The sequence below is a fragment of the Ambystoma mexicanum genome, chromosome 12, assembly GCF_040938575.1.
Source record: "Ambystoma mexicanum isolate Mex_15411 chromosome 12, UKY_AmexF1_1, whole genome shotgun sequence".
In the NCBI taxonomy this organism is placed as follows: domain Eukaryota; kingdom Metazoa; phylum Chordata; class Amphibia; order Caudata; family Ambystomatidae; genus Ambystoma; species Ambystoma mexicanum.
Window position 1 is genome coordinate 1,155,591,923 of NC_090936.1, and position 12,455 is coordinate 1,155,604,377.

Below are 12,455 nucleotides of genomic sequence, written 5' to 3' on the forward strand. Positions count from 1 at the left end.
TCCCACTCAAAGACGCCTGCCACCCACTTTACCAACTCACGCTTCCACGAACTTTACCTCCCACAGTCGCACCCACCTAATGTGCTCCGCTCGTATCTCCAAACCACAGCCATAAGAAACCAGCGCCTAAGTAATCAAACCGCTGCTACACGTAAACCTTTACCTAGGCGGACGGCTACGCACCACCACAACGAGCCCCACAAGCCCACCTCCGAAACAGAACCACACCTCTAAGGTCCAGGCATGCCACCAAAAGAAATCTGTGCCCACTCAGCCACTAAAATGTGCTCTCATCAATGCAAGATCCATTCCTGCACAGGCCCTTGACATTAAGGATCTGATCGCCTTAAACCTTGACATCCTAGCAACTACTGAAATCTGGTTGCATTCAGCATCTGGCCCAGCAGTCGCTATGGCCATGCCTGCTGGTTACACTACCTTCCATGCAGCCTGACTAAATGTAAGGGGAGGAGGAGTAGCACACCTCGCAAGGGATTCCTTACCCATCAGAGTGCTCAACTCCACCCTGCCTGGCAATTGTGACATCTTGTCGACCAAACTGAAACTCTCTGACTCGGACGCCATTGCCATACACACGATCGACCGACCCCCAGTTCCAGCCGTCATCTTTGAGGATAACCTTTTACACACTGAGTACATGCATCAAACCGTCCTCTAAAACCATCCTTCTAGTACAATTCAACCTTGGATATAATGACCACCATACCCCAGCAGCAACTTCACTCGCCAATTCGCTCAACGTTCCAGCTTTCACCCAATGTATCAATACCCCTACGCACAACAAAGACTGTTTCCTGGGTGGCTGACCACAACTGTCAGGTGTCTATCCATTCCAACAGCCCATGCCCCTGTTCTGACCACAATTTTCTATCTCCCCCTACCCACTAGCTGAACTGGAGGCCAAATTCACCCAAGATGTATATATCTAAGATGTACCCAAGATACATGTAGCCTTATAAGCTCACCAAGATGTATGTAACCTACGCCGTGATACCCAACGGTTTGGGCGTGCAACCAAATGCAATAAATAAATAAGATGTTATTGACACCATCGCCTCTCTTGAGCCACGCAAAAGTAAATCATCTGTGCACCGAAACTCGTGGTTCACCCCTGAACTCCAGATTCTCCGACCCAACTAGCAATCAGCAGAGTCCAAATTATGAGAATAAACTAGTATTCACCATAACAGCTAAACATTGCAAGAAAGCCATCCTCTCAGCCAAGTCCACCAACTATAATGCTCTCATTGCCAACTCTAAATCTAATACCTGTCAAATCTTCTCTATCCTGCGAGAACTGGAGACACCCTCCTCCCCACCGGTCACCATAACAAAAGATGATGCGTGGTGTTCAAATATCCAAAATTCCATGCTCACTAAAATTGACACCAAACAATCCATGATTGACCCCTTGCAAGTGCCACAGACAGCTGCATTCTCTTCCCCCCCAACCCGATCACAAAATCTTCCCCTATTCCAATTCACTGAGGAGGAAGTCAAAACTATCCTCAAAGGCCTCAAATGTTCCCGCTGCAAAGGTGACACCTACCCTGCCAGCCTGATCAAATACTGTGCAGACCCACTAGTCCCTCTGATCACTACCTTCATCAAAGCCTCCTCCTCTGGTATTGTCCCCACTGGCCTCAAGGAAGCTTTGGTGCTCCCCTTATCAGGAGACCCATATTAGACCTGGCCATCCCTATCCCGTCACCACAGTCCCCTTCCTGGTAAAAATTCTAGATCGAGCTGCTTATCTGCAAATCCAACGACACTTGGAAGCTAACCACATCCTAGGGATGCGTCAGTCAGGCTTGCGACCCAGCCGTGGCACGGAGTCAGCATTACTCGACTTAAAAATCCAGATTGATGAAATCGGAGACAAAGGCAAACCTGCCCTGCTGTGCCTCCTTCACTTATCAGCAGTGTTTGATCTCGTAGAACATAAAATATTAGTTCAGCACCTCTCCACAAGCCATAGCTTAGATTGCTTCCCTCTTAGGAGATGGATCGCTCAGAATTTTTGCTAAGAACGCCAGTGCCTCTCCAGCACCTATCACTTGCGGTGTGCCCCCCATGCTCTTGTGTATCCCACACTTTGTATAACATAGTCACGATTCCTCTATTTTCCCTCCTGGACTCTATCGGAATATCTTATACAAACTATGCGGATGACACAGAAATCTTTTTCCACCCCCTCTCAGTGGCAACTACCTCGACGACTCCACCTCCCTAAACTCAGTTTACCTAGCCATCCAGGCTTGGATGGCAACACATTGTCTCTGCTTGAACGACGACACAACGGAGTAACTCTTGGTGGGACCAACATCCACAATAAAAATAAAAATCGGCCCCCAATACGCCTCATTTTCCATCGATGGCATCCAGATCCCTGTCTCACCCTATGTTAAAAACTCTAGGTGTATCGCTGGATGCGACTCTCTCGCACGAAAAGTCAACGCTATAGCCTCGTCCGCAGCCTGTTCCACCAAATGAATCAACACTTCCAGACCGTTTCTTTCCCGGGACAGCTGTCTCACAATAACCCATGCCACTATAGGATCAAGGCTTGACTATTGCAACGTCCTTTTCGCAGGCATAGCTGAACACAACATTCGAAAAATGTAAGTTATTCAGAGCGACGCGATCAGAGCCGCACTGAATATCCCAAAAAATCATCACAGAAAAGATTCCGACTGGCTCCTGGTTCGTGAACGAATTATCTTCAAGACATTCACGCACACATGCCTGGCCAATGTTGCACCACCTTACCGATCTCGAAAAACTCGCTAAATCGCTGTCGTCCCGACCCACTAGGGAAGGGTATACCCACGGCATCTCCCAGCTTAAACTTAAATGGGCTAAAGCTGGTGGGTCCAGCTTCCCTGCCATGGCGGCCAAGCATTGCAACCGTCTCCCTAATTCCCTGCGGGCCGAACAGTCTTACTGGACCTTCCGGAAAGCGCTAAAAACATTGTTATTCAGTCAACTGGATCCAGAGGCGCCACCAACGGGTGGCCAAGGGGGGCCGCAGCCACCCTTATAAAAACGCTGCCCCACCGGCCCACCTGCCTCTTAGGTGTTTGATTTGGGGTACCACCCCAAGATTTCCAGTGACCTCATCATCATGCCACCCCTATGAAAAGGGTCTGGGGCGCCGCTGACTGGATCTACCCGACTCCAACTGTGTCGGGGTCAATGAGACCTGTAATCAATGCCTTTTGTAACTTGACACAAATTTACCAGCGCCTTGAAGCCTCAGGGCTTAGCACGCTTTGTAAAAGTAAGTACAAATGCATACTGTCTCTTTTTTTGAATATTCTTCGCTCCAGTTAATGTGGAGCTCTACCCCCGCCCCTCCCTCAGAAGAGCAACCCTATTGGCTGTCGGTACATGTTTACATGTATGACGCGACCATATCTCGCCAGCGCCAGGCAAGATGGCACGGCTACAAAATTCCCAAAAAAGGTTTCGGGTTTGGAACAGAGTGGTGCGCGTTTTGGGATGAATAATGCAAGTGAGGGGCGCACACCGAGCCCCGAACCCCTCATTTAAACGCACTAATATTGTGGGAGGGCTCCTCACCTGGGGGGGGGGGCAAGGACAGTGGGCACGGTAGCAGCGGTGTCGGCTTCCCTCCTCCCCGTGAAAGTTGCTGGGCAGCCTCCTGTCGCTGCCCCTCCTTCCCTGCCAGCACCTTCCCTTCTGTGCTCATATTTGGTGATGAGTTCCCAGGAATTTCCCGTCATGCCCCCCGCGCCGTGCAGTAGCAGCAGCAGCGCCGCCTGCCCCCCCCCCCCTCTACCCATGAGCCTGCGCCCCACCTCTCTGCTCCCCCTCTGCCTCTTCTTCCTCGCAGGAGCAGCAGCCACTGCAGCAGGTAAGGACTCCTGTTTGTGGGACCCCCCCCCCCACTCCCCTCCTTCCCTGCATGGCTGCCTGCCTGCGCCCTGCAAGTTACTGCCCCTCCCCCAGCGTGCGTATCCCATGTCTGTCACCTGAGCGGCCACAGCTGGCCTCCCCCTGCCAGAGACGACAACAGGACAACAATAAGTACGCGCCCCACCACCGATAACTCCTGCTGGGGGGGGGGGGGCGTGCTCACAGCAAGGGATTGCTGGGGCTCAGCTGTCTCAAGGGAGCCACATTTGGAGGGAGCGCTTCACAATGGTACTCATGTCCCTCCAACATGTTTATAGAGGGTGCAGAAGGCTCGGATTGGCCTGTGGGGGCAATGCCCGACCCCAAAATACAAATTTCTCGTGTGGGCGAGTTTTGGGGGCCACTTTTTTCGCCCATGTGGGCTGCTCTAAGTTACTTCACCATGCACCATGCGGCTAGTTGTTTTGACCAGTGTTACAAAATGTTCTTCAAAATGCACAATTTGCATCGCATTTTATCAAAAAACCGTCCCCTTGAGTACTACTCAAAACGGTCACAAAAGGGACAAATTCCCCTTTGCATCTATGGGCAACTTTTTAATGTGTGGCTGATGTTGTGATGTGGGCCTTATGCTAGACATTCAGGATGCATCCCTTTCTCCTGAGCTGCATTCATGCACCAACATTCTACAGCAAACATCCAGGCCAGTGGCAGGACAAGGCTACATTACAACAGCTGACAGACACTATGTTATGCCACTGTCCGACCCTGGAGTTCAGGGCCATCCAAATGGAACGTTCAAGTTGGAGCCACGTTCCATGTTCAGAGAGAGTTTCGCAGGTTAGCTTGCACCACGCAGAGTGCGCTATAATGCCTCGTCCAGTGTTGCAGCACTACATGTCCACATAGGGTGGCCAAATTCACAAAAATGGGTTCCCGGGACACTTTAGAAGTGGTTTTCCAAGTCTTGTCGAAATATGATAGTTATGTTTATTGGTCAAGAACGGGAGGGGAGATATCGTCGGATTTGGGGGCCTTTTAATGACCTGTATGGTTGACTGCGTGGATTCCGGGTTTGATGTGCGGTTCTTTGAGTGGGGGGAGGTGATGGACTGTTTGGATGTGTGTTTCTATGTTTGTCTTTGTGGTTGTGCGTCATGAATCTTTTCTAGTATTTGCAATTGTTGTTTTATGGTCGTTATGGAGGTCCATACCGTTAGACAATTTTGGTCTTCAATTATACTGTTATGTATTTTGCGATTTGTGCCATTTGCTAAAATATTTTGTTATTGTATTGGATCTTGTTCTCTAAAATGTTAGTTTAAAAAAAAAAAGTGGTTCGTTAGAAGCTCCAGCAGTGCGTGTGGTCCCATGCGCTGTCATTTGCACCCATCTTCCCCGCACCCTCATCAAATTATTGGTAACATTCTTGGCAGATGGCATTTTAATGCACACACAGCACACACAAATAACGAAACTGCTAGACCATCATGCATGTTGCAAAACACATGCAAACCTAATTTGCTTATTTATTTATTTATTGTGCATTTTTAAGGCGCTTATGCATCAAGAAATTGGGTTTCAAAGCGCCTACATGGCAATGGGGAGGGGGAACATGGGAGAAAAAGGCAAATAGAATAAAAAAGAGGTGGTCCTACTAGGCCTTGTGCGCATTCAGAAAGTGCAAGTGCAGAGAGAGAGAAGGGACGAGGCAGGGCTAGGAGCTTCATGGAGGGAAGTGCTTGGGAGTGAGTTGCAAGGGAGATCACTGGTAAGAGTGGTCAACTGCCATCAATAGGTGCAGGCCTGTGAGACGCCCCAAGGCAAGTGCTGGGAGGAGGCTGAAAGAGATTGTGGGGCTGGGGGTCGGCACCCAGAGGGACACATAAGGTCCCTGGTCACCAATCTCAATGACTGTGGGGTTTAGCAAGGGAGGGAGACTGGGAAGGAGGAGATGAAAAAGAAAGTCTTGAGCTTCTGGAATTTGAGGAGATCCGGATCAAGACGGAGAAGAAGGGGGAGACTGTTCCAGAAGAAGGAGCCAGCTGAGGAGAGAGATTGGCCACCAGCTTGCTGTTTGGAGAAGAGCTTGACACGCAAAGAGTTGGCACCAGAGGAACGTAAAGATCTGGAGGGAGAGTGTCTGGTATTGGTATTTGGTGAGAGGCAACTGTAGATAGCGTGGTCCCCGGCCCCCGAAAGCCTTTTGGATGATGCAGAGGGATTTGAATTTGATCCTTGAAGCAACCGGGAGCCAGTGGAGAGATTTTAGTGCTGGAGAGATACGGTCCCTGGGCTTGAGGACAAGGATAAGTCTTGCAGCCCTGTTCTGATTAAGCTGAATGGGGCATCGAGAGGAAGAGGGTACATTAAGGAAGAGGCTGTTGCAGTAGACTGGCCTAGAGAGAACCAGAGCTCTAGAGACATTAAGCTTCTGGGGGAAAGTGTGGAAAGGAAGGATTCCTTTGAGATGGTGGAGTTGAAAGTGGGCCTTCTTAACAAAGTCCTGAGTAATAATAATAATAATTTGGCATTTATATAGCGCTATGAACCCTTAGGTATCTGAGCGCTGCTTATTATTACCCACGGTGTGTAGTGCTCATTTATCGACCTCGGAAGGGTGAAAAGGCTGAGTTTGGCCCCGCCGGGATTCGAACCTGCGTTAGCAAGCTCTGCACGGATGTCAAAGCAAGCGCTCTACTCCCTGTGCCACTTGACTTGGCTTATGTGAGGGAGGAAGGAAAGAGAGAAGTTGGAGATGACTCCAAGGTTTCTGGCTTCATATGAAGGAGAAGGGGGAGAGTCCATAGAGGGTGGCCAGAGTGAAGGGCAGGAGTCCCAATAGGCAGGATCTCCGTTTTGCTGGCGTTGAGGCAGAGATCAGGGTGGTACACCAGGACTGGATGGCAGATGGGCAGTCAGGAATGTTGGAGGAAGTAAGGAGAGGATCAGAGGCAAGTTTGAGGAAAAGTAGTGTCATCTGCATAACACTGGAAGTGGGAGAAGAACGTGGAAATTAGGTGAGCAAGCGGAGCAAGATAGATGTTAAGGAGCCAGGGAGAAAGGTTGGAGCCCTGGGGGACGCCACAGATGGAGATAGAGGTGGGAGAGGTGAAAGAGCACAGAATACCCTAGGCTGGACAGTCATTGAGGAAGGCGGTCAGCCAGTCCAGTGCCCGCCCCGAGATACCGAGGGTATCGTAGAGGCGTTTTATGAGGATGAAGTAGTTGACCGTGTCAAATGCAGAGGAGAGATCAAGTAGAATGAGAACATCTGGAGAGTAGTCGAGAGATGCGAGCAGTTCTTCAGAAAAGGGCAATGCAAGGAGCAATCGTCTGTCTTGATACTTGTGGGTACCGTGGGAAGTGCCATTATAAGAAGTAGCCACGAGTAAGCAGAGAGACACGACACTTTGTGATGTGAAGTTAATGAATGCCCACTATTAAATGTGAAGCAATTAAATATTCCAGTAAAACACGAGTGAGGCTTTTTTTTATAGCAGCAACTAAAACGACAACAATATGATAACATAAGCTGTTAACTTCATCACTTGCAGGGTCTCCATATATATGACCGTTTGATTAAATGATTGGCCCAGGATCACGCAGTTTGGTGAAGTGGCGAAACCGGCAAATCCAACACCACAACACGTCTTTCTGGATTTAGTTGATATAAATGCTCATTAAGGTTTGGTTTTCATGTGCTTAAATAATACTTTATTTATACTACAGGGCCACAAACCTGAGGGTTTTTCAGGATATCTTACATAAATATTCCTAAGAACAAATGTGCATGCATTTCGAATCATTGCATGGAAATGTCTCACGCATATTAATGAGGGGTGACCTGAAAGTGCAGCATGTTTCTGGCCCTCGAGGCCTGGAGTTGGACTGCCGTGGTTTAGAAATGCCTTGAAAAGAACACACACTACATAATAAACTAGACTTTCATGATGAACTAACTTTGCACTATATAAATCGCCCCAAAAACATGTTAAGCAAAAACCGTATGGCGCTAGCTTTATTTCACCCAAAGTAATGTGATCCTAAACAAATCTCGCTTGTGCTTTAAACCACAGTCATCACTTCAGGCAGCATTATGCAGCCTTCCCATTTCTCATTGCCCACCAATCACAATTCTTCAAGTCCTTCCCATCGGTGTCTAATTGCTCACAAGGGCCCAGAGCTCCAACTTTCACAGGAAAGTGGGGGAGCTGGAAAGCATTGGAGCAGGCCCGAAGCAAAGTAAGATGGGACTTTTCCCCAGGCTCGGACTGGCCTATCGGGCAATAGGCCCATGGCCGAACGAATAATGCAAAAGGCTAGTTTGGGCCAGTTTTTTTGGTCAGTGGGCCACTTTATTGGCCAATGTGGGCCAGTTTGATGAGTTACTTCACCATGTGGCTAATAGTTTGGACCAGTGTTGCTGAATAACATATTCTTTAAAATGTACAATTTGTATCACATGTTATCAAAAACCTCCCCCTTGGGTACTATTCAAACAGCATCACAAAAGGAATGAATTCCCATTTGCAACTGTGGGCCACTTTTTTGTTGGTGCACAAGACAATTGTATGCCCCGGTCCGACCCTGCTTTTCCCTGTCCCTGAGAGGGTGTGCAGGAAGCAGGACGCAGTCTACAAAATCGGGACAGTCCCGCTAAATACAGGACGGTTGGCCACTTTCTGCCCCCAGGAGGCTTGTGTGTCAGAGCGTTGAGTCAGGAATACATGTCCCAAAATGTACTCTTTCCTCTTGGTGTAGTATAGTTACAACCATGAGGCTAGCAGTGCCAGAATACAACGTAAAAGACGAAACCGACTGGTCGCATCTAGCAATGGGCAATTTAATTTCTCTGAATAGACCACCATATCCAAATTCTGCACTCAAAGTGACAGTTTTCTTCACACACTTCCCAGGTGAACCGCAGAGGTAGGCTCGTTTGGGAATTGAAATATGTCAATATATATATATATATAATTACAAGTTTACTTAAAACACTTTAAGGTTTTCTTCTGAACAACGATGTTAAAGTATTACCTAAAATAATTATATTGTAAAAGAAAGTCGAAAAGACATTGATTCCTGCTTAAAACCTATAAATATCTCAAATCCACCAGCTAGGCAACCTCAACTCCTCCGCCATGGCCCAGCACATGACTTAACCCATAAGAAAATCATTAATGACATCACACATTAATCACCATGAAATCACGCTTGCCGCACACATGAAGGCGCGTGCTGGGGATGTGCTGAACCACCCCAGGCACACTCTAGCGCATTTATGGGCTGTAATGGTACTTTTCTGGGCATAGTCTGTCATTTCAGGAACAGGAGTTCTTGCCTCATGTCATGTTGTAGACACTCCAAGGCCTTCTGGGGGATGTTATGACGGTGGCCATGTGTTGGCACTTTGTGGGAATCGTATGGCACTTCTGGTCCACTCTAGCTGGGTCTCTTAGTGGCATGCCACTCAGCTCAGTGATCACAGCCAAGCCACTCCACTCTGTGATAGAGGTTGTCCCCGGAGAATAGCTCAGCGGCAACGTGCTCGCCTTGGAAGCAAGACGACACGAGGTAACACAGGTTCGATTCCCGGGTCTGTGCTTAGCAATCTCTGGGTATTTAAGCACGTTATAAATACGCAACTAAGACAAAACAATTACGCAACTAAAGAAAAAAACAATTCCTGTAACAGCGCCTCGTTGCCCGCGGGACAGCCCTTTAAAAATGCAAATAAAAAATAAGGGTTTGTGGGCAGTAGCTAAAAGCATCTCCTGACCACATTCTGTCTTAAGAAGCAGACCAGGCAACAATGCTATTTCTAGGCAAGGTTTTGTCAACAAAACACTTCTCTCTGGGGGGGATCTTTTTTGGCTGCAACATGCTATTTAACACACGAAGTGAAAGCGAAAACATTGGAAAATGCGTTCACTTTCTTATAGAGAAACCATTTACTTTAACAGGACACCTAATCCATGGTCATGTTAAACCTGTTCCAGCTCAGCCAAGTTGCAATTAAAATGATTAACTTATGAAGACAACATTTAAAGGCCACAAAATAAAAACGCGTTTAATTTACTAACTCAATTTGTCTATTTCCTCACTCTCGAAGTAATGTATTGCTGCTGCCACCATGTGTTAATTGCCTCATAGATCTCGGGAGGGGACTTTATTGCGTGGGATAGCGACCGTTCCTCAAATTACGGCTCGAGGTAATAACCCCTTCCTTAGTCTATAAGGCTATATTATTCTTTAAATCTCTTCTAGATGTGCCCTAATGATAATTTATGCACATTCTCAAATGCACAGATTTAATGTGTAGTTAAAGTAGCACCAGTTGGCTTGGGGGAGCCATGTGTAGCAGTTGGTGTCGGGTAAACAAGGCTCTCCCAGGCTTTAACCAGGAGCTAAATAGCTCCTAGCAATTTTGAACTCTGCATCATGCGTTAAATGTCTTCGAGATTGGGTCTCGTCCCTAACACATGGAGTTAAGGGGGGTCATTATGGCCCTGGCTGTAGCCGTGCCTGTAAATATCAGCACGGCTGCCACCAGAGTCATGAATTTACCGGCACCTGGGAATGGGCACATACCGGGGCATTACAGCCCCAGCAGACCCGGTATTGCCCATTCCTGGGTGCTGGAAAATATTACTCCCCATTCCCATTTGAGTCCCATTGGACTCAAATGGGGAGGACGGATGTACCGGCACCATTCATAAATGGTGCCGGTGCATCCGTCGCGGTCTGCGAGCTGGTGCTGTTCCCTGACCTGGCGGGCTGAAAAGCTCCCGCTCGCAGAACTCATAGTTTGCCGGTACCGTTGTTTCCGGACTGGCAAACTTGTAATGAGGCCCACAGTCATTTAGGCGTGTTGTAAGGCACCAGTTTGCTTGCAGAGTCAAACATAGCTCCTGGTAGCTGTTGGTGTCAAATCTATTTGCAACATATTGGTGCATGCAGATAGCAGTGGGGAGTCCACCCGACTTAGCCCGTAAGAATCTGATTAAGGGTCCTACTATTAGGCGCCCCCACAGTGGGAAGCAGATTCAATTACTAGGTTTCATCACATGTGACTGTGAACGTGGTGTATGCTCTACATTGTCCTTGTGCTCTATATTATGTTGGACTCCCCACTAGGGATGTAACGGTATTACGGTATACCGTTAATGATACCGTGAACCACTTAATTGAACAATAATAACCGTCACATTGTTTATACCGTTATACCGTTCATACCGTAAAGTGTGCTTTTCAATCTGATTTGGAAAGGCTGCAGTAAGCAAGTGCTGCGCAGTCTTGGTCTTGCACTGTTGGATGTGCCGTCTGCCAAGTAGTTTCATTTGGAGCAGTTTTTAATGCCATTCCATAAACCACACGTGCCTGACACAAAATCAATATGTTAGCAATAGGAAGAATAGATACAGTGCCAAGAAGGAAAAGGGTTTACTTTGGGTTGGCGGCTTTGGGGTTTATATATTTATAATGGATAATGTTCTCTAAACATATGGCAATGGGGGATTTCCCTGGTTCTATCATTGAATTTACATATAATAAGTCACACTGCAAAATTCACTCATCTCTGTGGATATTACCTGCTGCCATACCAAAGGGTAACATGTCCGTGATTACTGAACACCTTTTGGCCGCAAGTAAACTAAAGGCTGTAACGTAAAGAGAGTGCGTCTGTGTGTGTGTGTGTGTGTGTGTGTGTGTGTGTGTGTCTGTGCGTGTATATGCGCACAAGCGTATACTACCATCAGCCTCCATTGATCGGTGGCATGCAGGTTATCAAGATGGCAACATGTTCATCTTCACCAGTAGCCAGTGGGGAAGCAAAAAGCCTAAATGACCACTTAAGTAAAGCTATTCAGTTTGCTTTGCCAGTTGCAGCAGGGCTCCCCCTCCTCCTCTCTACACGTGTGTTTGTGTTTGGTGGAAGCAAGGCATTTCAGTGGAAAGTATGTTGAAAAGCCCAATTCTGGCCCTGGGTGACTGGTTTTGTTTGTGATGCTAAATCTGTCAATTTATGACCTTTTAGAAAATATTTGTTAAGATTAGTTAACTCCACCTGCTATACCGCGATAACCATGATATACCGTCATTTGGCAAGAAGGTTATCGTACCGCCATAAAACTAATACCGTGAAACCCCTACTCCCCACCAGACGTGTGAAATTAAGATGGACTAAACATAAATCTCATATACGGAGCAAGAACCCGAAATCCCCTGTTAACGTACACTTCCAAGAGAAACCGCGTACCGTGGTTTGGTTCTATGTGATGAAATCGAAAACAATTCATCGAATACAATAATTTTTTTCTTTAATTCAATTTGGCCAAAAATATATGCAGGGGGAGAACCCCCTGCATCTCCCCTCACTTTTCCTATCTTTAGTATCATGATTACCCATGCCCCCACATATATTTGGGGCCAAATTCGATATAAAAAATGAGTAATTAGTATTTGACTAATTCTTCTACAATGTAACCTCCTTATCCCCAGTGGCTCAACTCCACTGCATTGTATTGGAACACGTTGCTGTTTCAGGGTGG

General features: G+C 47.3%; 1 protein-coding gene across 4 annotated transcripts in view; it reads left to right on the forward strand.

Annotated features, from left to right (window-relative positions):
• Positions 1 to 3,797: 3,797 nt before the first annotated feature.
• MSRB3 (methionine sulfoxide reductase B3) overlaps positions 3,798 to 12,455 on the forward strand; it is a 534,707-nt gene continuing 526,049 nt past the window's right edge. The window contains exon 1 of one of the 4 annotated variants that reach the window (XM_069629751.1): positions 3,798 to 3,898. In XM_069629751.1, coding sequence (XP_069485852.1) covers positions 3,826 to 3,898 — 73 coding nt within the window. In that variant the 5' untranslated portion in view covers positions 3,798 to 3,825. The remainder of the gene's footprint in view (positions 3,899 to 12,455) is intronic. The other 3 variants (XM_069629754.1, XM_069629752.1, XM_069629753.1) reach the window with 3 other exon arrangements.